Source organism: Hippichthys cyanospilos, chromosome 3 (genome assembly GCF_059441005.1).
Source record: "Hippichthys cyanospilos isolate Australia breed blue-spotted pipefish chromosome 3, RoL_Hcya_1.0, whole genome shotgun sequence".
NCBI lineage: Eukaryota > Metazoa > Chordata > Actinopteri > Syngnathiformes > Syngnathidae > Hippichthys > Hippichthys cyanospilos.
The window spans coordinates 9,549,374-9,573,215 of record NC_142371.1 but is presented as its reverse complement, the minus strand read 5'-3'; the positions used below and the strand labels follow the sequence as shown (position 1 = coordinate 9,573,215).

The window sequence follows — 23,842 nt, the reverse complement described above, 5'->3', positions numbered from 1 at the left end:
CCAACAAAAAATGATCAACAAGCAATACTTGTTCTACTTTGATAGGCAGACATTTAGGCAAAAATACTGAAAAGGCAAACGAGGTCTGGTTCCACTATTATTTGACGTGATACAAAAGTAAGCAAAACTGCCTGTTGACCAATTTATTAAGAAAGCATCGCTGGAACACTTACGTTTTGCTCGATATGTAAAGAGGGAAAACTGTAAATAACTGTTATAGATATGTTTGGTTGTGCATTCACAATAACTAGGCTGGATGCTTTAAAGTGTATGTAGGCAGAGTGCTTATATTGCTGTTCCAAATTCGTGACACAATCTGCAGCAGATTCATTATCACTCATAATTCAAATTCTCCAAAAGTGATGCATTATGATGGCAAAATGCTGTATGTATAAAATACCTGTTTTATATACCAATGTACAGGCATAACCAAATTGAACTATTTAAAAACATACGTACTTAACTATTCTCAGTTTCCTATGTTCATTTTCCCCCATCACTGAGCCAACTTAACTATTGACTGACAATTTAGTAACTGTTTTGTGCTCTTTCTGTATCGTTGTATGCAACAAGATAGTAGTAGTTTGATATATTTAATTTTTACTATTTTATAGGCATTATCATTTTCTTGGGCCTGTGTCCTGTTACAGTACTTGCATTTTCTTTCGCCGTTTCTGCTGTACAGTCATGGCCAAATGCTTTGAGTGGCACAAATACAGTCGGCCCCTGGTTTACGAACACCCTGTATTACGAACACTTCGGCTTACGAGCGTGGACCACGGAGATTTTTGTCCCCCGCTTGCGAACAAACCGTTCATCTTACGAACAATCCAACATGCCTGCCATTGTGTAAGCAAATATATTTTCGCTTGGCTGCGTCATCAAAGTCAGCAGTTGACGCTTGTGACAGTAACGTGAACGCTATTGCTCTTACAACGTCACAATCACTGTCTCAGTCACGGTGTCAGTCACGTGACTGAGACAGTGACTAACCCCATATTGGATGGATGCCAATATGCTATTGGTCGATTAAGGTCACCCGGTCTCACTCACGGAGATGCTATTGGCCGGCGTCACGTCAATCACACAAATGCTGATATGCTATTGGCCGAACGCCTTTATCTAGCTTGATGGCACAGCTGGTCGGGATGGAAGGAAGGAGAGAAAATGAGTGAAACGGAAGGAAGGAATGTTGTGAAGACTTTGCAAACTTTATCTGTTAGACATAGCTTCTAAAATTGCTAGTAGCGGTAAAGGAAGAAGTAAGAGGATGATGACAATAGAAACGAAGCAGGAGATAATAAAAAAAAAAAACTGACACCGTGACTGAAAGAGTGACTGTGACATTTTAAGAGCAATAGCATATCACCGTAACTGTGTTTACTTTACGGGTTGGTCTCTGCTCCCCTCCGCCTCCACCCAGCACAAGTTACGTCGCTCCAAAGGTAAATGTCATCTATCCATTGTATATGTTGTTCAATTTAACTGTACAGTAGGTTATGTTACTCACTTTTAATATGTGTATAAAGTCGTGATGTTTTTACCTAAGGTTTCTGCACGCGTTGCACGCATTCACGAATTAACATAGGTTTGGATTGCCCGCCATACGAGCAGTTCGAGTTACGAGCGTAGCTGCTGAACGGATTAAGTTCGTAACCCGGGTGCCCACTGTATTAATTTTCACAATCTACTGCCTTTTTTATGATGGCAATTTGAATGTACTCCAGAAGGTTAGGTAAGATTGCAGAAATAAACCCATATCGGCTCATCAAGAACTTCAATGATCAGTTGCCTTGAAAAACACTTGTGTTCACCAAGAACAATTACAAACACCAGGACCTTTTTCTAATGTTCATTCATTTGGAAGATCAGGTCGCCACCTGTGCAATCTTGCTCAGTGATGGCAGCAAGCAGGTGCATCTGTATGCACAGTGAGGCAAAGGCTTTTGGAGAATGGCTTGGTGTGAAGATTGGCAGCAAAGAAGCTACTTTTCTCCAAGAAAAACATCAGGGCCAGACTGATATTTGGCAAAAGTACAAGGATGGGACTGCTGAGGACTGGGGTAAAGTCATTTTCTCTGATGAATCCCCTTTCTGATTGTTTGGAGCATCTGAAAAAAAACTTGTCCGTAGAAGAAAGGGTGAGCACTACCATCCGTCCTGTATCATAGCAACAGTAAAGGATCCTAAGACCAGTCATTTGTGAGGTTGCTTCTCATCGAAGGGAATGGATTTCTCACATTTTTGCTCAATAACAACAATGAATAAAGAATGATACCAAAACATCCTTAGAGAGCAACTTCTCTCAACCAAAGACAAACAGTTTGGTGATGGAAAAATGCCTATGCCAGCATGATGGAGCACCTTGCCATAAGGAAAAAGTGATAACAACGTGGCTCAGGGAGAAAATTATTGACATTATGGGTCCATGTTCAGTAAACTCATCAGACCTCAATCCCATTGATGGTCAGTCCTCAAACGTGGGGTGGAGAAACAAAAACAGATACAGTCTGACAAACTTCAAGCATTAATTATGGAATAATGGGCTGCCGCTAGTCAAGATGTGACCCAGAAATTGACAGAATGCTAGGGCGTATTGTAGAGGTCTTAAAAAAGAAGGGACAACACTGCAAATATTGACTCTTTGAATTAATTTCATATATTTTTCAATAAGTCTTTGATAATTTTGAAATTCTTCTAATTATACTTATATAGTTTATTATAGTAACATCGAACAAAAGATAGAAAAACACAGAAGTAGCAAACTATGTGAAAGCCGGTGTTTGTGTCAATTCTCAAAACTTTTGGCCTTGACTTTAGCAATTGGTTGGGGGTTGATAGTATTTCAAAATTAGCTATAGGACTGACTGACTTCGTTGTGCTCTTTCTTTTTTTTCTTTCCACATCCACAATTGTGGCACACAGCCAACTTACATTTTCATGTCTGATCTTACATATTTTTATGGAGCAAATAATGAATTCTGCTGCCTGCCAGCTGAAATCACAGCAGTGTTTCCAAATGTAGTCGTAATTAATATATTTGAAAAATATTGTGATATTGAGTCTATATTGCCCATCACCTCATAGAAAACTAATAAAATGGCTTGAGCTGAATTACTTAAGTGGCCTGACCTTAATCTTTTCCCTCCTGCCTATTCATCTGGGTCTGTAATATGAATGTCTGGTGTTAATAGCTATAGGTGGTTGGTGTTTTATGGTGCATGGCTACAGTACAAAATGAGCTCTCTGAGAAAGTCCCGCTATGCCCACTTGTCTTAAGAAATATTTAAGGCTATCAATTTTATCCTTAAAAAAGAAAGAAAAAAAACTGGCAAGTCAAGTGTCACCCTATTGCATGGTTTCTCTGGCGATTCATTCCCTTATGTACTGACATCATAACATAAGAGCGTGTTAAATGACTCATATCTATTATCAAGCCTTTCACCCAAACCTCAGCACTGCCATTTTGATTTGCAATCGTGATTCTAAAAAATCTTACACTTTTCTCTATACTTAAAATTATGTTGACGGGTCTTTCCCAGAGAGTGGCTTACTTCTGTCCCACTGGTGTGACCTTATTGCATACCAGTTCTCCTTCTTCCCTTAGAGCGCGACTCTGAGCTGTTGCGTGAGCGCGAGTCTGTGTTGAGATTACGTGAACGTCGGTGGCTGGACGGGGCCTCGTTCGATACAGAGAGAGGATCCACTAGCCGTGATGGAGAACCCTGCTTGGACAAGAAGAACATCCCAGTTCAAAGCCCTGTGTCCCTTGGAGAGGAGCTTCAGTGGTGGCCTGACAAAGTAGGAGGATCACACGCATCTATTTGTACTATGCCTAGAACATGCAATAAGTATAAAAAGTACATGGCTCTATCTAAAAACAAACTCATTTTCATATGATAAATTTGAGTCATTTCGGAAACATTTACGTTCACGCAAAAAACTCCATGGAGGTTTGTTACAGATCTAAAGTTGTGTTTTATGAAATTAATCTTTTATTTTTTTTATTCCTTTTTTGTGCTTGCTCCTCTGTTAACCCCACCCACCTTAGAACAAGCTTAGGAGTGGAACAACAGAGAAGCTAAAAGGGACAAGAGCTTTTAGAACTGATGTTGGCTAATTGATATTTAAAGAAGTAACGCCTGGAAACTGTTGGAAAAGCCTACCATATCCATGTCTGAATTATTACTTAAAATGCATGTCTGCTGCGTGTTTTGTGATGTGAGATTAAATTAAAATGAAACGGAACAACGCTGTCACTCATCACAACTCCAGATGTGACTGGGCTTCCCCATCACCACATCATTCCAGCCCCACAGTCCCCGCTTGCAGCACATTTGTTGTGACTTGATAATAAGTGTGATGTTGCTTAGATATGAAATTAAGTGTAAAAACATTTGATAGATTTTGCTGAATTCCTTTGACAAAATTATAGTCCCAATTACTACAGACTTGAATTCTGCAATAACCAATAGTTAGTATAATCAAGTAGTTTATGTATTTATTACTGCAGAACCTAAAAAATTATTCTTCATGTGGATGGGCCCAAATGTGTCCATGCTTGTACTAACTTTATTAGTGGCCTTTGCACACATTGGGGTGTCTGATTTCCTTTCAGGATGGTGTGAAGTTTGTCAGCATCGGAGCCATGTTCTCTGAGTTGGTTGCTGTCAGTTCTAAAGGAGAACTTTATCAGTGGAAATGGAATGAACCGGAACCCTACAGAAATGCCCAGGTCAGCAATTGAACATAATGCCTTGTGAAAGTATTCGCATCCCTTCAACCTCTTGATCTTTTGCCACTTGTGCTTCAAAGATAAAGATATCAAGATTTTAATTTTTGTGAAGAATCAACAGAGACACAATCATCAAGTGGAACAAAATTTAAAAATAGCTGTTCAGTTTTTGCTGACTCGCTGTTTCACAGATTTTTTTTTAGCTGCTATTTTGCTCTTTTTTTTTTTTTAAGCAGCATATGTGTATTCCTATATAGCAAAATATCTTAATTCAATTTTAAACTATGCTCAAAATGGATGATATTTGGTTAAGGTTGAAGATCTGTGTAATACATTTACTTACTATTATCAACTATTACAATTAATTTCTTATGTGGCCTATCTACGAAGGCTTGAACTTTGGGTGTACTTTGTGTTCTGTGTTAAAAACTTTGGGTGTTTAAATGAGAGACAAATATAAGAAAATGTTCATTTTTATTTGAGAAGTGTATTATGAGGGATTTTACAGCCTCAAAACATGTATAATTATTGTAAAAAAATAAAGATGGCTACTTTGCGGATTTAGCCTATCACAGGTTATTTTTAGAATGTATCCCCCACCATAAATGAAGCGACCACTGTAATTAAACAGTTGAAAAGCTTCATCCCTGTTTCTTTCTGCAGCTGCCTGACTTCAGAAGTTCCCTGATAATTTATGAATGATCCAATGTTAACCTAAACGTCTAATCATGATTAATAGAATATCTGTGTGTAATCTAGTTTTCGTAATAATGCACCTGCTCTGTGATAGTCTCAGAGGTCTGTTAATATAGTATTGGGGAGCGTGGTTACACATCAGTCTGATCCAGGTTTAAGTGGTGGAGAGTTTTAGAGCATGATTAAGATATAAACATTTAAAAAAAAATTTAAACTTATTGCTTAACATTTTGATGAATCATACATATAGCATTGAAACTGAGTGCATATCAGCCCACTGCTAACCTACCACGACTGGGCTGTCCCACTTCAACATTTGCAAGCACCTAAAGTAGGCTGAAGGTCAGATTCAGAGGTCATTGAGACTCCCTGGCAGTATTCTTGACATAAAGCCCCTATCCCACTGAGGGGCAAACGCTGAAGAGTGTCTGAGAAGATAACAGCTCTTTTGATTTCTTCAGGTACCTTCAAGGTCACCAGAGGTTGTCAGATGTTCGCCTGTACTGCTATTGTCACAAAGTAATTTTGAACATAGTAAAATTTCCTTTCAACAAGAGCAACTTCTGGCTACGTTTTGGCAACGCCTGGTGACCTTGAAAGAACCCTTAGGAGATTACAAGAGAAATTACCTTCCCAGACACTCACCAGCGTTCACCTCTCAGTGGGATAAAGGCTTAAATTATGAGGGCGCCCAACTCAGGCACACAGAAGACTTAGCTTTTCCTGATATACTGTACAGTAATTACTCTTTATGAAACATATTTCGTTATCTTCTAATAATTGTTAAAAATAGTTTTCTATCTATCTATCTATCTATATCTATCTATCTATCTATCTATCTATCTATCTATCTATCTATCTATCTATCTATCTATCTATCTATCTGTCTATCTATCTGTCTATCTATCTATCTATCTATCTATCTATCTATCTATCTATCTATCTATCTATCTATCTATCTATCTATATACACACACACACACACACACACAAACACGTAACAAATTTGGGGAGCTTGAATAAATTAATGTAATTTCTATTTATTTCAAAGGAGACTCCCAAGTTATGTTAGTATATTGAGGTAGGAACTTAGTCGCAAAACTAATTCAATATTGAGTCAAAGTTCAATTGTTAAATGTAAAATGCCATCCAGGGCTGACAGCATAGATATATTGTTATAATGAATCTTTATTCAATTAAACAGCATGAGTCATTCACATGGCTGTTACATAATTTACAGTATAATATAACGTTTTGACATCAGAATATATTTATTTGGGCTTGAAACGCTGCAATGCTAAAACAATGCTTATTTTAAATAGACATGTAGTTAAAAAAAAACCTACCTGAATTATAATAAATACAGCTGTATACAATTGTCTATTTTTGATGCTAATGGTGATGAAATTTGCATAGACGAGATGGTGCCTCCGCGCTAAATTGTTGTCATCCTGATAGCAACCTGTTTTTAGCCTAGCCTGTTTTTTGAATTGGCTGTGTTAGAGTAGTGCGTCTGTTTAAGCATCATTGTGAGCTACTTTATCACTTTGGTCATTTGTCTCATCAGAATCCTTCCATTCATCACCCTCGTGTATCTTTCCTTGGGTTGGCCAACGAGAGGATCACCTTATTGTCAGCCAATAGCATTAGAGCCACTGTAGCAACTGAGACCAACAAGGTATATGTATAATCTTTTAACTGTATGGACATATGTGGTTTAGGGTTTTCACCCACTCACTTATCACAATTGAACATATACATTTCATTAATCTTAATCATTTTTGTGTGTTGTAAAGGTGGCAACTTGGGTTGACGACACACTAAGCACAGTAGCTGCAAAGCTGGAGCATACAGCCCAAGCGTTCCCTGAACTTCAGGGTGAACGAATGGTGTCCCTCTACTGCTGTGCCCTCTATACTTGTGCACAGTTAGAGAATTGCCTCTTCTGGTGGTAAGAAGACTAGCTTGCACTTCAATATCCAGTCATCTAAAGCAGAAGTCGGTCAAGTCAAAAGATGTTTTTTTAAGAATATATTCTATGTGTTCTCACTCATTTAAACATTTTATTCAAGCTAAAATCAGGCATGTGGAATAAAAATGTTTTTAAATTTTTGAAGATATGAAGAATTCATGACGAGACTGCTACTTTACAACAACTTTAGCAATTGTAAGTTTTATTTGCAAACATGTCTCGCTGCACAAACAGACTTTGCGGATAACATTGTTCAACCTGATCAGGAGTAAACCCTTACAGTTATTATTTAATGGACTAATCGATGGAATAGTCGATAGAATCCTTTCTAAAGACATTAGATGGAGACAGCCATATCAGAAAATGCATGTAATGTAACATATACTAGTGCAGTTTTAGACCTAATCAGTCGAGGATTTATGGATAATCAGTAATTATAGTCATAATTATTTTTACAATTTTTTCTAATTTGAAACATTTCTGACATTTCAAAATGTCCTTGTGATTTTTATTTTTTTTCTTAATTATAATGGAATCGAGGAGGTTGTAAATACGATTTGTCATCTGTTTGCAGGGGTGTGGTGCCTTTTAGTCAACGGAAGAAAATGCTTGAAAAGGCAAGAGCCAAGAATAAAAAGCCAAAGTCTAGTGCTGGCATTTCCTCAATACCTAACATTACAGTGGGAACCCAAGTAAGACATATATATGTATATATTTTTATGAATCAGCTGCCTTTGACATTGCATTTTGATCCATGCTTGTTCCTTATGCTAAAAACAACAAACAAAAAACTATCCCTGTCTTGATTTGTTGTTCAGTTTGGTTCAGTCAACTAAAAAGGCAAAGAGCATTGATTTTGAAAATGCATGATTTGTGTTCTCTTCGCCCATCAGTATCATTACATTCTGACACGATTAAGCCCTCCACACATTGGATACTATTCCTCTGATTATAAGCCCATAATAAGCATTCTAAAAATTAGTACAGTTTATGGATTTGCAGATGCAGTTTATGGAGTGCAGAGTGTTGCGCAAATCACTCAACTGAAACTAATGCGCTTCTTTTCGTATACTGATTGTTGGACCTGAGACATTTTTTATTTTAATTTTCAATAGGTATGCCTGAGGAATAACCCCCTTTACCATGCTGGGGCCGTTGCCTTTTCGGTTAATGCGGGGATTCCTAAAGTTGGGTTCTTATTGGAGTCTGTGTGGAACATGAATGACAGCTGCAGGTTTCAGCTGCGCTCGCCAGAGAGCCTCAAGAACATGGAGAAGACTACAAAAACACAAGAAACCAAGTCAGTTTCATTTCACCCCCCTTTTTTCATCTAATACATTGTTAATTTATATTGATCTGTGTAAATGATATGAATTCAACAACTAGACTGAATGAATCCAACTCTTACTTTACCTTTTAGGACGGAAAACAAGCCGGAGTTGGTGAAAACTGAAATGGGCCCACCTCCTTCTCCAGCTTCTACATGCAGTGATACCTCGTCCATTGCGAGCAGTGCTTCACTGCCATACAGTATGTCTTTGCTTAAATTTCTTGAGCTTTTATATTTTGTCTTTTGTTCCAGGCTGGGGCAGTGCTACTTTTTGTATGTCTCGGGGGGACCAGTTCCGTTGTTTCGTTGAACATTGAGAGGGCAGTTGCCTCAAATAGTTAGCTGGAGTTAAAATGTGAAGTTTTTATTCACCTTGGTATTCCTAAAAGTGATTATAATTACCTGTATCGGGAGTTAAACCGTAAAAATGCAAGAAATGATGACCTCAAAAAAAAACAACTTACCAAAATATACAATCACTGCTCTTTGAAAAATACAGTATGGTAACTACACAGAAGAAGCTTCACGATAGCGTTTACCGTGAAATAATTTTCTTCATGGCAAACAAACAAGACCTTTTTTCAGACTACACATACACATTGAACTGTATCATTGAACTGTATCTATTAACATTTCCAGTCAGCCAGTACCGACTTACACTTAGTATTGGAAGACAAAATCAGTAAGTCGTAGGCCTTGTTAGAATTTACTGCATGTACTAACATTTAATATGATGTAAACAAAACTTGCAGAGCGAAGGCGCTCCACGCCGGCCCCCAAGGAGGAGGAAAAAGTAAATGAGGAGCAATGGCCTCTTCGAGAGGTGGTGTTTGTGGAGGATGTTAAGAATGTCCCTGTGGGAAAGGTCAGTACTTCATCCATGTTTACGTTTGCACATACAGTGCACATCTGAAAGTCATTCACTTCAGCATATCACATTTTATGTTAAAGCATTTTCTTCATATAAATTGTTAAAGTATGTACAGTAAATGTATTTTCCCTGTCATAAAAGAGTGTTGTGTATACATTTTTTGAATAGGGGATGGATAATTTATTCCGGTTTGGAATAGGGTTGCAGTAGGTAAGCAGCAAGTGACCATCAAGCCGAAACCTTCTTGGTCCCAACTTGAAAGTTTTTATGTTTTTCGCCTTGTACAGTATGGTATCAAGTTGTCAGTCCAGTTTGGGTGTTATTTTGCCCAATTGACTAATTTAAAGAAATGAAAATGACTTGCGCTCTCTGATGAGGCAACATCATTTGAACAATCTTGCTGTTTCTGCTTCTTAGTGATTATTTTGGCAGTTACTGCTCAGTGCCAACAACTTATGTCAAGCACCTAAACACTTATCTTTGGGTTATCCATGGTTCTATTAATTAAAAGCTCATTTTACCATATCTCCCATTCTCACCTGATGCCTAGGTGCTGAAAGTGGATGGTGCATATGTTGCAGTGAAGTTTCCAGGTACAGCAAGCAGTGTGAGCAACCAGAGCACCAATGCACCACCAGACTCTGACCCCTCTTCACTGCTTCAGGACTGTAGACTTCTTAGAATAGATGAGCTGCAGGTAATAACTAAAAAAATTATTTTTCTGATTTTCACACATATATCTTATTCAAACTCAACTGTAGTACCTTCTCATTGCGTTCACTTTGACAGGTGGTCAAAACTGGCGGAACGCCAAAGGTTCCTGACTGTTTTCAACGCACACCCAAAAAGCTCTGTATCCCAGAAAAGGCAGAGATCCTGGCCGTTAATGTTGATTCTAAAGGTTTGACATTTGAATGTGTACTTGTATCCTTTTAATTGAACTTATTTGTGCAATATGTCTATTTATTGAAATGTATATGATGTCTTGCAGTGTAATACATATTGCCCTCTTTTAGGAGTCCATGCTGTTCTGAAAACTGGTAACTGGGTTAGGTACTGTATTTTTGACTTGGCCACTGGCAAAGCTGAGCAGGAGAATAACTTCCCAACCAGCAACATGGCTTTCCTTGGACAGAATGAGCGTAATGTGGCCATCTTTACTGCAGGACAGGTGAGATGATGTACTGAAATGGGTGACATGTCTTTTTAAGAGAGAGAACACTGAAATTAATATTGATAATGTGAAACATTTTTTCCTACAGGAATCCCCTATCATTCTTCGAGATGGAAATGGCACAATTTACCCAATGGCCAAAGACTGCATGGGTGGAATTCGAGATCCTGATTGGCTAGATCTGCCACCGATAAATAGCCTGGGAATGGGGGTTCATTCTCTTGCCAATCTCCCCTCTAACTCCACCATTAAAAAGAAAGCTGCTATTATCATTATGGCTGTTGAGGTAAATTATTTCCCATTTTGCTGCATTTATTATTCTTAGAAGCTAACTATACATTTTACCTTACTTAAAAACTTTGCCATCTGTATATAACTAACTTCTCCTTGTCCTACTTAGAAACAGACGCTGATGCAACATGTCTTGCGGTGTGACTATGAAGCATGTCGGCAGTATCTGGTGAACCTTGAACAAGCCTTTCTATTGGATCAGGGAAGCCATGCCCTCAATGCACTTCTTGGCCACCGTTGTGATGGAAACCGCAACATTCTGCATGCTGCTGTGTCTGTATGCTTCCCTGTTAGTAATAAAGAAACCAAAGAGGAAGAGGGTAAGCCTGGTGTGTCAACAAGTTGAATTTAATACCCTACACAAATGTTTAACACTTGAATTCGACTAGTCACTATTACGTATGTATCTTCCAATCCACCAATTTACAGATGACTTTTGACCCACACATCAACTGTTCTTATCAGACTAAAACTCTGTGGAGCAGCAAAATATTTGACCAACATTACAACAAGCTTTATACATTAGTGCAGGACCGTGAGTATAAACAATAGTATTTGGTGAATGAGAATAGAGCTCACTATTGCGAGCTCCAGCTGTCCCAAACGTCCCTTGTCTAAAATGTATACATAATCTTTCGAAGAAACATCTGTGAGATTTTTGAAAAATACCTCTTCTTTAATTTCAGTCTATGCGGCAAAGTGATGTCCAAATCACAGGAGCAATAGTTCCCGCTGAAACAGCACTTGTCAGCCTGGTTTGTTAAAAGGTGATCAGTAGGAAAAGCAAATTTGTATGGCTATCGGCATCAAAGTGGACAGTCATTTACATCTATTAAACTGCCAAGTCATTTATGCTGCATGCAGCTATAACGGTAAAGCCACTGCTAAAGCTGCTGTACATTACGATTTCAATGTGATCACATTTTTTATTTTGTTTGCGCTCGTTGGGTGATATGTGATTTCAGAGCAACAGTTTGTGATTGTATTAGAAAGACGAGCGAGGTAAGCCATTAGGCCATGACACACTGCGGGAACAACTCAAAAATAAATGCATTGCAAGGCACTCATGTCTATTGTTTGGAATAATTTTGGAGTTGGCCTTTTTCTGTCATGCAGAGCATCAGTAATTGTTGTCGCGATTGGCTTGACTTAATTCCCCTATAAATAAAGTGTATGCGGGGGAAAGAAAAAAAATATTCTGATATTTTTCTGAACCGAGGCACTAGAATTACTCAAGCCTGTTTCAGTCTTCTAAACAACAGCCTTAACGAGAACAGAATAATAACATTGCGTTAGCAAAATCCATCTCTTGCTGTATTGCAGCACCGCGATAGTAGGTAACCCTCTAATGCAGGCATGTCCAAACCTGGTCCTCACGGGCCACCTATCCTGCATGTTTCTGATGTTTTAGTCATCCATTGCAGCTGATTTAAATGATCAGGTTTGTTGTCAGGCTTCCGCTGAGCTTGCTGATGAGCTGATCATTTGAATCAGGTGCGTCAGAGGACAGTAACCTCCAAAACATGTAGGATCGGTGGCCCTCAAGGACTGAGTTTGGACATGCCTGCTCAAATGGCAGTTTTTTGGCATATCACATCACGGAAAATGAATTTCCTAACATAGTCTGCCCCGCTCATGTAAATCTATTAGGCTGTATACTTCTTAGTCATGACTGTAGTATTCATTGAGGAGCTGTATTGTGAGTGGTAACATACACAAACTGTACAATGCGCTCTCAATTTAGTTTATGCATTTAGTTCCCCTTTAAAAGAGGCATACCAGTGGTGACCTGGGTCTGGCAGCAAGGAATAATGCTAGCAGAGCAAACGAATAATACTGGCAGAGCAAACTGAAACTCCATCTTGAATTGCATTCAATTGATTAGGCTGTATACTTCTTAGTCATGAGTGTGGTATTCATTGAGGAGCTGCATTTTGAGTGGTAACATACACAAACAGTGCAATACACTCTCAATTAAGTTTTTGCATTTAGTTCCCCTTTAAAATATGTATACCAGTGGTAACGTGGGACTGGCAGCTAGGAATAATGCTAGCAGTGCAAAGTAAACTCCATCTTCGTACCAACTGGTATTGAACAGACAATAACTGTATAATTACAAGAACCTTATTCATCATTGCTACAACACACCCCAGCATTGAGAGAGACACTTACTTTATGTCGCTGACGTAGAAACAAACAGAATATTTTGCCAAAATTAGACCAGTCCGAGACTAATCTTATTTATTTAACGTGCTTAACTGGTCACTTTATCTGGTCTCACTATGCAAGACATGGTGGTTGGAAGTCACCCATCTTATAGTATTTTTTGAAAAAATATTACTTGGAAGCATTCATGTTTACACATTTTTCCTTCGATTCAGCATTGCATCCATTCATTTTCTTAACTGCTTGGCCTCACAAGGGTAGTGGGCTTGCTGGAGCCTATCCCAACTGTATTCAGGCAGTAGGCAGGGGACACCTTAACTGGTTGCTAGCCAACCGTAGGGCACACAGAGACAACCAACCATTCACGTACCACTATTTGAAATATTTTATGTCATATATTTATGCAAGATTTTCATTAATATTTTTCAGAGGCTGAAAGGTCAGAGCGCAACACATTTGCTGAGCGCTTATCTGCTGTAGAAGCTATAGCAAATGCCATTTCTGTGGTCTCGAGCAACAGCTCTGGAAATCGGACTGGCTCCTCCAGTAGCAGAGGGTAAGTGCTAATTTTTGCGAAGGAGACAAAGGAAGTCTCTTTATTTTTCATTTGTTATACAGCACTTCGAAAAAGTATTTGTTTTACTCTGTGGCAAGATGAAGAAACGCACGATGCTGTTTTAGTATACGTCTTTACTCTTCACTCAACACAAAACTGAACAAACATGGTACACATCATCAAAGACAAAACACAAAGTTCAAAGATTCACAATCTCTTTCAACTTGCCTACTGGGTGTGCGGCCAGGTCCTAATGCCCGCCTCACAGCCCCCCCCCCCCCCGAACACCCAATTAGGCACTTAGAACGAAAACTTCACTGGGGGTTTCACCAGCCTGCCGCCCCGAGTACGCAGTACCTTCCTGTGCGGAGCGGTTGAAACCTGGGGGCCAGGCTTAGGAGCACGACACGCTGGGCTAACGTCGAAAGGCGCGGCTGAGGGCTTTGGAGGACGACCACGGCGAGGGACCTTGGCTGGCAGGACCTCCTCTCCTGCCAAGACATGAGCCGGTTTGAGTCTATCCAAAGCTACACGCTCCCTACGGCCACCGAAATCCAGCACAAAATTTTTAGCACCATGTTCTAGTACTCTAAACGGGCCATCATAAGGTGGCTATAGCGGTGAGCGGTGGCCATCGTGTCGTACAAAAACAAAACGAGCAGACCTGAGCGCCGAGGGTACGAACACTTTTGGAAAACAATGGTGAACTGGCAAAGAAGTCCTGGGCCCTCTCAACGAAGGGGGAAAGGGACGCACGTCGGGACCTTCAGGGAGAAACTCGCCCGGAACCCTAACAGGCTGCCCAAACACCAGTTCTGCAGGTGCAGCGTCAAGATCCTCTTTTGGAACCGAACGACGGCGACGGAGTTTCCCGCCGGCCCGTCATAGGTGCAAGGGGGAACACATCGCCGAGCCTTGGCACCAAAACGCTGATGAAACTGACATGGAGCCTTCTTGCGCCGCTTTGATACTGCCGCTTCAGCCACAACTGCCGGTTCCATATCTCCCGTCGCTTCCAGGGAAAGATTCATCGCCAAACTCTGCACCGTGGAGCATTTTGTGGCCAGGAGGATCCGATCTGCTTCCTCAGCTAAAGTTCGGTAATCCCCGGTAGCCAGACAAACAGAGTTAGCCAACATGGCTCGCACAGGAGGTGGTAGTTGCCGGAGGAAAATGTGTGGGAAAAGGAATCCGCCCTCATCCGAGCCCAGCAGTGATAACATCTTGTCCATGAGGTCCACTGCTGTGCCATCACCTAATCCCGGCAGAGAAAGGAGCCTGTCTGCCCTCTCTGACACCGACAAACTGAACCGCTGAAGCAGAAACTGCTTAAGCGCGACGTACTTTCCATCTTGTGGAGGGTCGCGTAACAGTTGCATTATGCGACGTGTAGTCATCTGGTCGAGGGACGCCACAACCATGTAGTACCTCGAGACATCCGCGGTGATTCCTCGCAGGTGGAACAGCGCCTCAGCATGCTGAAACCACGCGGCCGGATCGCTTGACCAGAACTCAGGCAACTTTACCGACGTTTCGGAGGCTGACGCTTGCGAGTTTTGGGGCGATGTGGCCGAGGAAGACACCTCTTCAACCTCTTGCTGGAACATTGCAACTTCGGGGTCACCAATGTGGCAAGATGAAGAAACGCACGATGCTGTTTTAGTATACGTCTTTACTCTTCACTTGTCAACACAAAACTGAACAAACATGGTACACATCATCAAAGACATAAAACACAAAGTTCAAAGATTCACAATCTCTTTCAACTTGCCTACTGGGTGTGCGGCCAGGTCCTAATGCCCGCCACAACTCTTTTTTTTTTTTAACTTTACACATTTTACTCTTTAAGACAAATTTAAGTATCAGACACGATAACCCAAGTAAAAAAAAAAAAAAAAAAAGAAACCCGCAGTATTAAAAGTGTTTTATTTTTTATTTTTTTATAGGGCAAATAAATCTATTGAAAGCTACCTCACCTGTGTATAAATGTACTTGTCCTCTAAATCAGTGGTCCCCAACCTCTGGATCAACTGGTACTGGGCCGCGTGGGCTGCACCCAAAATAATGTTTTGGAAATGATTTAGTTTAACAGGTCATACGTTTGTGCTTGAGCTTTGTTTTTCTGGCGCAGCTTCTGGCCATCTTTGATATTACATACATAGCGAGAAGGATGATGTGGTTTTTCGAGCAGTCAGCAGCAGCAGCACCCCCTTGAGGACCGCTGCTCTAAATCTAATCGCTGGTTGGGACACCCCACAGTAGCAGAAACCAAAATTAGGTAGTATCTATATCTGTAAAGGAGGCTTTCATATCCGTGTGATAATATTATGGCCCACTCTTAACTTTCTTTAATTCAGCAACACTGGTGGGTTTTTGATCATGATTGACCATTTTATGGTCGTGCCACATAATGTTCATTGAATTCCATCCAGTCCGGACTTCCATTTTTTGTTGTGTGTGTGTTTGTGTGGTGGTGAGGTAAAAATTATTTATTTATTTTAACCATTCAAAAGTCTTTTTCACTGCACTAGTTGTAATGACACGGTTATGTTTAAAACTTAAATGATGTTAATGTATTCTTTCCTATATTTGTGTCAGGCTTCGGCTGAGAGAAATGATGCGGCGCTCTCTAAGAGCAGCTGGCCTTGGCCGCCATGAGTCGGGCCCATCCTCCAGTGACCACCAGGATCCTGTGTCACCACCAATTGCCCCACCCAGTTGGGTCCCTGATCCTCCTCCCATGGACCCTGGTGAGTGTGTCTTAAGAGCAGTTATAATAGTTTTGCATTGTTCAGTTAGTTTTTGTTTTGACTGTCGGTCAAACTGTGGGTTTTCGTTTTAAGAATAGCTTTTTTCAGTTTTTTTTTAGTATTTGTTTTTATTGTTTTAGTTTATTGTTAGTGTTGTTTTTAAATATACATGTATATACATATATACTGTTTTGTTTTTAACGTTTTAGTTTATTGTTAGTGTTGTTTTAAATATACATATATACACATATATACTGTGTGTGTGTGGGTGGATGGATGGATGGATAGATAATTAGTCAAACTCTAGTATCTATCATGGATCTGGTGATTGTGAGTCAAACTCTAGTATCTATCATGGATCTGGTGATTGTGTAAGCATTAGAAGTGCCTTTTCTCTATCCCGGGTCCCACTAACATTGAAACTGTGATAAATATTTTTGACAAAATAGAATCTATTTTGTAAGGAGGCAGCTGTCTTTGTTGATCGATTTAATTGCTCAACGATTACCCCACGACTATCCTCAATTTCTCACACATGAATTAAATGCGCTTACTGGGCACACATATTCACACAGAACAAAAAGCAAATGTGTCCGTAATCAAAACAAAAATGATGGCAGACTGGTTAGCATGTCTGTCTTAAGAGATCCCAGGTTCAATTGCAGTTTGCCCCGGCCTTGCTTTGTGGAATTTGCATGTATGGGTGTTTTCTGGCCTCTCTGGTTTCCTCCCACCATTCCAAAATCATGCCTGGAGGTAAGTCAATTGGACACTCCAAATTGTTCTTATGATTGTGAACATGAATACTTGTTTGTCTGTTTTTCCTGCAATTGGTTGGCAACAAGCCTAGTGAAGATAAGCCGATAAAGGAAATGATGGATGTATATATGAGTGAGGGATGTGGGATGAGTTAGTTTGGGATGAGTTATTTTCCCAGTAATTAGGTAGTTTCTCCTAAAATGGAAATTGAGTTATACACAAATTCTTTTAAAATATTATGTCATACACAGTGGTAGCTTAAAAATGGAAGTACATACAGCATTACTGTAAATTTCAGACTGTAAATTGCACTTTTCTATAGTTTGGATGGTCCTACAATGTGTACTCAGGTGTGATACTATAAAATTAGAGCTCAGACTGGTGCCCAAAATGCCATTCCCTAATCCTGTTGACTTTCTGTGCACTACCTCCATTGGCGGTAATGCACCAAAAGTATTTTTTTCCAATTTTTTTTACTGGTTCTGATTATGCCAACTACCAAAAGAAAGTATAAATTAATTAATATCATTGCAGGGGCTAGTGATAGGATGTGTATAATATTGAAATATGCTTTAGACCATTGCTCTAAAATATTTGACCCCTTTTGCCTCTCGCAATTAATACCAACAATGAATTACCAATTTCATTAACTTGAGATAGTCTTACTTGAATCTGTGTTTTCTCTATCACAACACTATTTTGCAATAATACCTAGTCTTATTGTAGCTTTTTTTGTGTATATGTGTGTGTTTGTGTGAATTAACCCAATATATTCTGGATGAAGTGAAATATTTTGTATTGTTTTGGTAAATGTTATCAATCTCGTCTCAACAGAGGGTGACATTGACTTCATTCTTGCACCACCAATGGGTTCGCTAACAACAGCCTCCACTGGGACAAGCCAAGGCCCGAGCACCTCTACCATACCAGGTCAATAATTCGCCTCATGGTTTAAAAAAACAAAAAAACATTGGAAATTGTGGTTGCTGTTTTTGCCTTAGTCTTGCATTTGATCTCAATGGTAATGACCGGCTACTCTTGTACTGTGGTTCATGAGAAGTAGACAACAGGTTTTTGGATGAGTTAGATGAAACTTGTGATTGGATTGTGTCATGAAATCTCGGAAGTCCTAATGAGACCTTTCTACAAAGCAGCCTAATAAACTTAAATTTGTTAGCCAGGCTGACTGTCAAACATTTAATGTAAAAATATATTCTACATTGTGGCGAGTAGGTCTTCTGTGTTGCTGCTCCTCACTGCGTATTCCTCCTCACTATTAGCAGGACCATCTACAGAGCCATCTGTAGTTGAATCTAAAGACAGGAAGGCCAATGCTCACCTTATACTGAAGCTAATGTGTGACAGTGTTGTTCTGAGGCCACATCTGCGTGAACTTCTGTCTGCTAAGTATGATTTTTTTTTTACCTCTGTGAACATAATATACTTGATTAATGTCATCATTATGAGAAGTAATGCTCAATTGAACCTATTTTTGTTGTTGTTGTGGTTTTGCCTTCTTTTTAAAGGGATGCACGTGGAATGACTCCCTTTATGTTGGCAGTCAGTGGGCGAGCCTACCCAGCAGCCATTACAGTTTTGGAGGCCGCACAGAAGATGGCCAAAGGTAGGGTAAAGGACCCTCGTAAGGGATGATACAAATGTCTTATAAATTTGACATGACATTTTAAATTTAGCAAAATATTGTAAACAATCCTGTATAATTTGAATCAAGTCTTGAAAAAAAACAGGCACTTCCTAACCATGTCACAAAAATGCCATGTATAAAGGTGAACTTGGGAGTTGTCTCATTTTAAGAACAGTAGTCAAATGTGTCTCTACTCATTTTAAAAAAATACAAACGATCTTAACATGGGTGAGTGAATAGATTTAGGCTCACTTTCCCTTGAGATATTGTTTGATATTTACCGTAATTCCCCAAATATAGGACAGACCTGTGTGTTGAACGCACCCTTAATTTTGTTTTTATGTTACTCCGTCACCATACTCCTCTTTAAAACGCACCAACCATTTGGCAACAATGGAGCAAAACTTAATAAACCTCATCTTCCTAAATTATTCATATTTTCTCGTGTTCATATCCATAAATTATGTGCTTGTTGCGGGTTATGTTAAATGTGCTTCAGATTTCCCACATTGTTAGCGGTCAGTGAACACAGCACCAGCATAACGTTGAATGTGTTCCAAGCAGTTGTTTTTCCTTTTCCTCTCAACACAGCTTGCTTCTTTTATTGAAAATAACGCCGCAACAACCTCAGCTAACACAAGCTACTGTTAGCTGCAACAGGCATTGACCGCAAACAGACACCTGATGTCCATCCTCTAGCTCACAGGTGTCAAACTCAAGGCCCGAGGCCAGATCCGGCCCTCCACATCATTTTTTGTGGCCCGCGAAATGCTGATTTGACTTCAAGTTTCTGGCCAAAATTTGCAAGTTGTCTTTAACTTTTAAAAATCTGTGGAGAAAATACAAGCAGTTTTTAATTCACAATCAGTTTTTGCCGGCCTCTGATTTAAAAACTTGGTGCATGTTTTACAAAAGCATTTAAAAAAGATTTGACTTCACAATCATACCGGCCCTCTGACAGAAACTAGAACTACAATGTGGCCCATAATAAAAATGAGTTTGACACCCCTGCTCTAGCTCATACCATTATAGTAATTATTGAAAGTAAAAATACTGCCAATATAAAAATGCACATCTGTCCGTCAAAATTTGTCTTATGTGGCTGACAGATCAATCTTCCTAGACCGGTGTCGAATTAAAACATAAAAAAAAAAAAATAGGACGCACCCATACTTTTAGCCGAGCTATTTAACTTTTATTTTGTGTGACGTTATTAAATAAATAAATAAAAACGTCAGCCTGTATGTAAATTGAGAGTCCCAATATATATTGGTGCTTACTAAAACTCTAATCTTTACAATTTTCTCATATTTCCTTTGTTTTGTGTTGGATGTCTTAAACACACAGTTGGGGACCCAGGCATTACAGAGAAGGAGGTTTCAGATTCTGTTTTCATGGAAATGATTTGTCCTCTGGGAACTAATCCCGATGATTCGCCCCTTTACGTCCTCTGCTGCAATGACACTTGCAGTTTCACTTGGACTGGAGCTGAGCACATTAATCAGGTCAGCCCTCAGACTGAACCAATGGTCAGGATCTCTGAAAATAATTGAATGACTTGAATGTTGAAGAGAAGCTATCTCTGACTCACACTTTGTATTTAGGACATCTTTGAATGTCGGACATGCGGATTACTTGAGTCTCTTTGCTGCTGCACTGAATGTGCCAGAGTGTGTCACAAAGGACACGATTGCAAGTTAGTCTCCACTGGTGTTTTTTTCTTTTGTAGCATTTGCACTTATTGTTTGTTAATCTGTATAAATTAATCTTGTTATAATTCACTCCATTTGTTGGGTAATAAAATGGTATTGCTATGACAGGCTCAAGAGGACCTCTCCCACAGCCTACTGTGACTGCTGGGAGAAATGCAAGTGCAAAACACTGATTGCAGGACAAAAGGCTGCTCGCTTGGATTTACTGTACCGGTTACTCACCACCACTAACTTGGTTACAGCGCCAAACAGCAGGTGATATATACATCTCCCAATAATTTCAATTTGTCATAGGTGTCCTTTTTTTTTTTTTTTTTTTTTTTTTTGCTCTGTAATAAGTCAGAGTTGTGCTTTTATTGTAAAGAAACGTGTTTCTGATTCTGATTTTTTCTTTCTCTAGGGGTGAGCATATACTACTGTTCCTTGTGCAAACTGTTGCCAGGCAGAGTGTTGAACACTGTCAATACAGGCCACCACGCATCAGGGAGGACAGAAATCGCAAGACAGCCAGTGCAGATGGTAGGCTTACTATAAGCTCCTGTTTTACCTGAGTCTCTGCAAATTTACACAGTATGAAAATGTCTCCTTTTCCCCTTTTGAGATTCTGATATGCCAGATCATGACCTGGAGCCTCCCCGCTTTGCTCAGTTGGCTCTTGAGAGGGTTCTGCAGGACTGGAATGCCCTCAAGTCGATGATCATGTTTGGGTCTCAAGAAAATAAAGACCCGTAAGTACCAAGTCTAGTCACTTCCAACAATACAGTATATCAACAAAAATGTGTTTAATGTAGACCTCGTAGAGCTCGCTCTCTCACTCTCACTTTCTTTCTTCTTTCTTTCTTTTTCTCTCTCTCTCTCTCTCTCTCTCCCCGCCCGTCCGTCCATCTGCCTGTCTCTGTGTGTCTTTATCAAATATGCCATCTGCTTTTTTATATATATATGTATATACCGTAAATTCCGGACTATAAGCCGCTACTTTTTTCCCAAACTTTCAACCCTGCGGCTTATTCAGTGATGCGGGCAATTTATGTAATTTTTCTAACAGCCGCTAGGGGCACTCGAGTAGAAAAGGTAAGATTAAGACCGGTGGAATATATGCGTCGAGGAAGACTGCAACTATCTGTCTTGTGCATAAATTAAATTAGCGTGAACATACCCTCATCATGGAAAATGCAAAAAGAAAGGCATATGACGCAGGACAAACTCCATTCCAGCTGTGATTCCCGGGGGCACAACGAAGTATTTGCAGCCGCTTGACATTAGTGTGAATCGTGCATTTAAAGTGGCGCTTCGTGTTGAATGGGAGAATTGGATGACTAGCGGCGAGAAATCTTTCACTAAAACTGGCCGCATGCGAAAGGCAACTTTTTCACAAGTCTGCCAGTGGATCCTGACAGCGTGGGGCAGCGTCAAAAAAATCACCATCACCAACGGGTTCCGAAAATCCGGTCTGCTGCATATATATATATATATATATATATATATATATATATATATATACACACACACATATCTACATATATATCTATATCACTCACTCTCTCTCTCTCTCTCTCTCTCTCTCTCTCTCTCGAGAGAGAGAGAGAGAGAGAGAGAGAGAGAGAGAGAGAGAGAGAGAGAGAGAGAGAGAGCCGCTGTAAAACCCTCAACTGAGATAGCATTTAGCAGCCAAAGTAATAACACAACCACCCGTCACTAAACTGGTACCCACCCCCCCCCCCCCCCCCCCCCCCCCCCCAAACCCTCGAGACACACTCGGCATTATGACTTTTTTTTTTTTCATCCTGAAAGCAGTATTACCATGTAGGCACAATTAGGAAAGTAAATAATATCAAATAATATTAATGTATGTTTCATCAGTGAGTGAGCAAACAAGTCAAGTATTTGTCAAAATTTTCTTCAGTGCTCTCGTTAATATTGCCTTTATGAAATATGAATTAAACAGGATGAAAAGACCGGTTTTGGTCAATCTCGGGGCAGCTATTTTGTTTTGTAGATACTATTTGAGGAAGCTGAAATTGATGTAAGTGCTTCTGGGATCAGCATGTGAACATCACGGCTCACTGTTTTTTGTCACAAAATGTTTGCGGTTTATCTTCGTTGCTAATTACTTTGCTGTTTTTGTCGTCCATAGTCTTAGTGCGAGCAGCAGAATTGCCCATCTCCTTCCTGAAGAGCAAGTATATTTGAATCAGCAGAGTGGCACCATTCGACTTGACTGTTTTACCCACTGCCTCATTGTCAAGTGTGCTCCTGACATCACTGTAAGTCCACCTAGCACCATGCTTGATTCACATTGCTCCTGGCATATTCTGGAATCAATTATTTCCTCCAAGTCATTCAACTTTATACACTGAGGTTATTCGTTGTCTTTTCCTCATGACAGTTCATAGACACTTTACTTGGTACACTGGTGAAGGAGTTGCAGAACAAGTATGCTCCTGGTCGAAGAGAGGAGGCCGTCAATGTTACAAGGAGATTTCTACGCTCTGTATCTAGAGTATTCGTAATCCTCAGTGTGGAGATGGCCTCATCCAAGAAGAAAAAGTAAGACTTCTACAAAGAAGTGAAGATTTTTTCACTTACTTTTTAGCAGTGGTGTCAAACTTTAGTTTGAGTGATAATTGTTACTGGGTTAGTTATTGTAAACAGGGTAACAAAAAAATTCATGCAAAATCTAAATGTTATTATTCACTACAAAACATTCAGACATTTTTATTCCAAAACCCATAGAAGCACACATGACACACTTATGGGCCACTTAAAATGGTGTGTTGGGCTGCATCTGGCAGGGCCTTGGGGCTTGACACTTATGCTTTATTGTATAGTTAAGGTTGTCATTATTGAAATGTACTTTGGATATATGCAACCACAAATGTTTCTTCTCAACAGCAACTTCATTCCCCAGCCCATTGGTAAATGTCGTCGTGTTTTCCAAGCGCTTCTCCCCTATGCTGTAGAGGAACTCTGTAACGTGGCAGAGTCACTAATTGTTCCAGTGCGAATGGGCATTGCAAGACCTACAGCCCCTTTTACTTTGGCTAGTACAAGTATTGATGCCGTCCAGGGAAGTGAGGAGCTCTTTTCTGTTGAACCACTTCCTCCAAGACCTTCACCTGATCAATCTAACAAGTGAGTTTTGTTTTTCTAGATGTCTGTCTTTCATGAGTCAAAGTGAGTTTCTT

The 23,842-nt window shown here is 39.8% G+C and overlaps 1 protein-coding gene across 11 annotated transcripts in view; it reads left to right on the top strand.

The window, feature by feature from the left end:
- Positions 1-23,842, top strand: part of ubr5 (ubiquitin protein ligase E3 component n-recognin 5) — a 57,203-nt gene that overhangs the window by 15,474 nt on the left and 17,887 nt on the right. For 6 of the 11 annotated variants that reach the window (XM_088410372.1, XM_088410363.1, XM_088410369.1 and 3 more), the window contains 26 exons: positions 3,608-3,801; positions 4,619-4,735; positions 6,999-7,109; positions 7,228-7,382; positions 7,978-8,095; positions 8,519-8,703; positions 8,824-8,933; positions 9,486-9,598; positions 10,155-10,301; positions 10,394-10,505; positions 10,621-10,775; positions 10,867-11,064; positions 11,179-11,389; positions 13,665-13,791; positions 16,390-16,541; positions 18,135-18,230; positions 18,581-18,707; positions 18,827-18,924; positions 20,293-20,450; positions 20,550-20,641; positions 20,766-20,912; positions 21,058-21,176; positions 21,259-21,385; positions 22,792-22,921; positions 23,044-23,204; positions 23,550-23,789. In XM_088410372.1, the coding sequence (XP_088266498.1) occupies positions 3,608-3,801; positions 4,619-4,735; positions 6,999-7,109; positions 7,228-7,382; positions 7,978-8,095; positions 8,519-8,703; positions 8,824-8,933; positions 9,486-9,598; positions 10,155-10,301; positions 10,394-10,505; positions 10,621-10,775; positions 10,867-11,064; positions 11,179-11,389; positions 13,665-13,791; positions 16,390-16,541; positions 18,135-18,230; positions 18,581-18,707; positions 18,827-18,924; positions 20,293-20,450; positions 20,550-20,641; positions 20,766-20,912; positions 21,058-21,176; positions 21,259-21,385; positions 22,792-22,921; positions 23,044-23,204; positions 23,550-23,789 (3,700 nt within the window). The remainder of the gene's footprint in view (positions 1-3,607; positions 3,802-4,618; positions 4,736-6,998; positions 7,110-7,227; positions 7,383-7,977; positions 8,096-8,518; positions 8,704-8,823; positions 8,934-9,485; positions 9,599-10,154; positions 10,302-10,393; positions 10,506-10,620; positions 10,776-10,866; positions 11,065-11,178; positions 11,390-13,664; positions 13,792-16,389; positions 16,542-18,134; positions 18,231-18,580; positions 18,708-18,826; positions 18,925-20,292; positions 20,451-20,549; positions 20,642-20,765; positions 20,913-21,057; positions 21,177-21,258; positions 21,386-22,791; positions 22,922-23,043; positions 23,205-23,549; positions 23,790-23,842) is intronic. The other 5 variants (XM_088410373.1, XM_088410371.1, XM_088410370.1 and 2 more) reach the window with 1 other exon arrangement.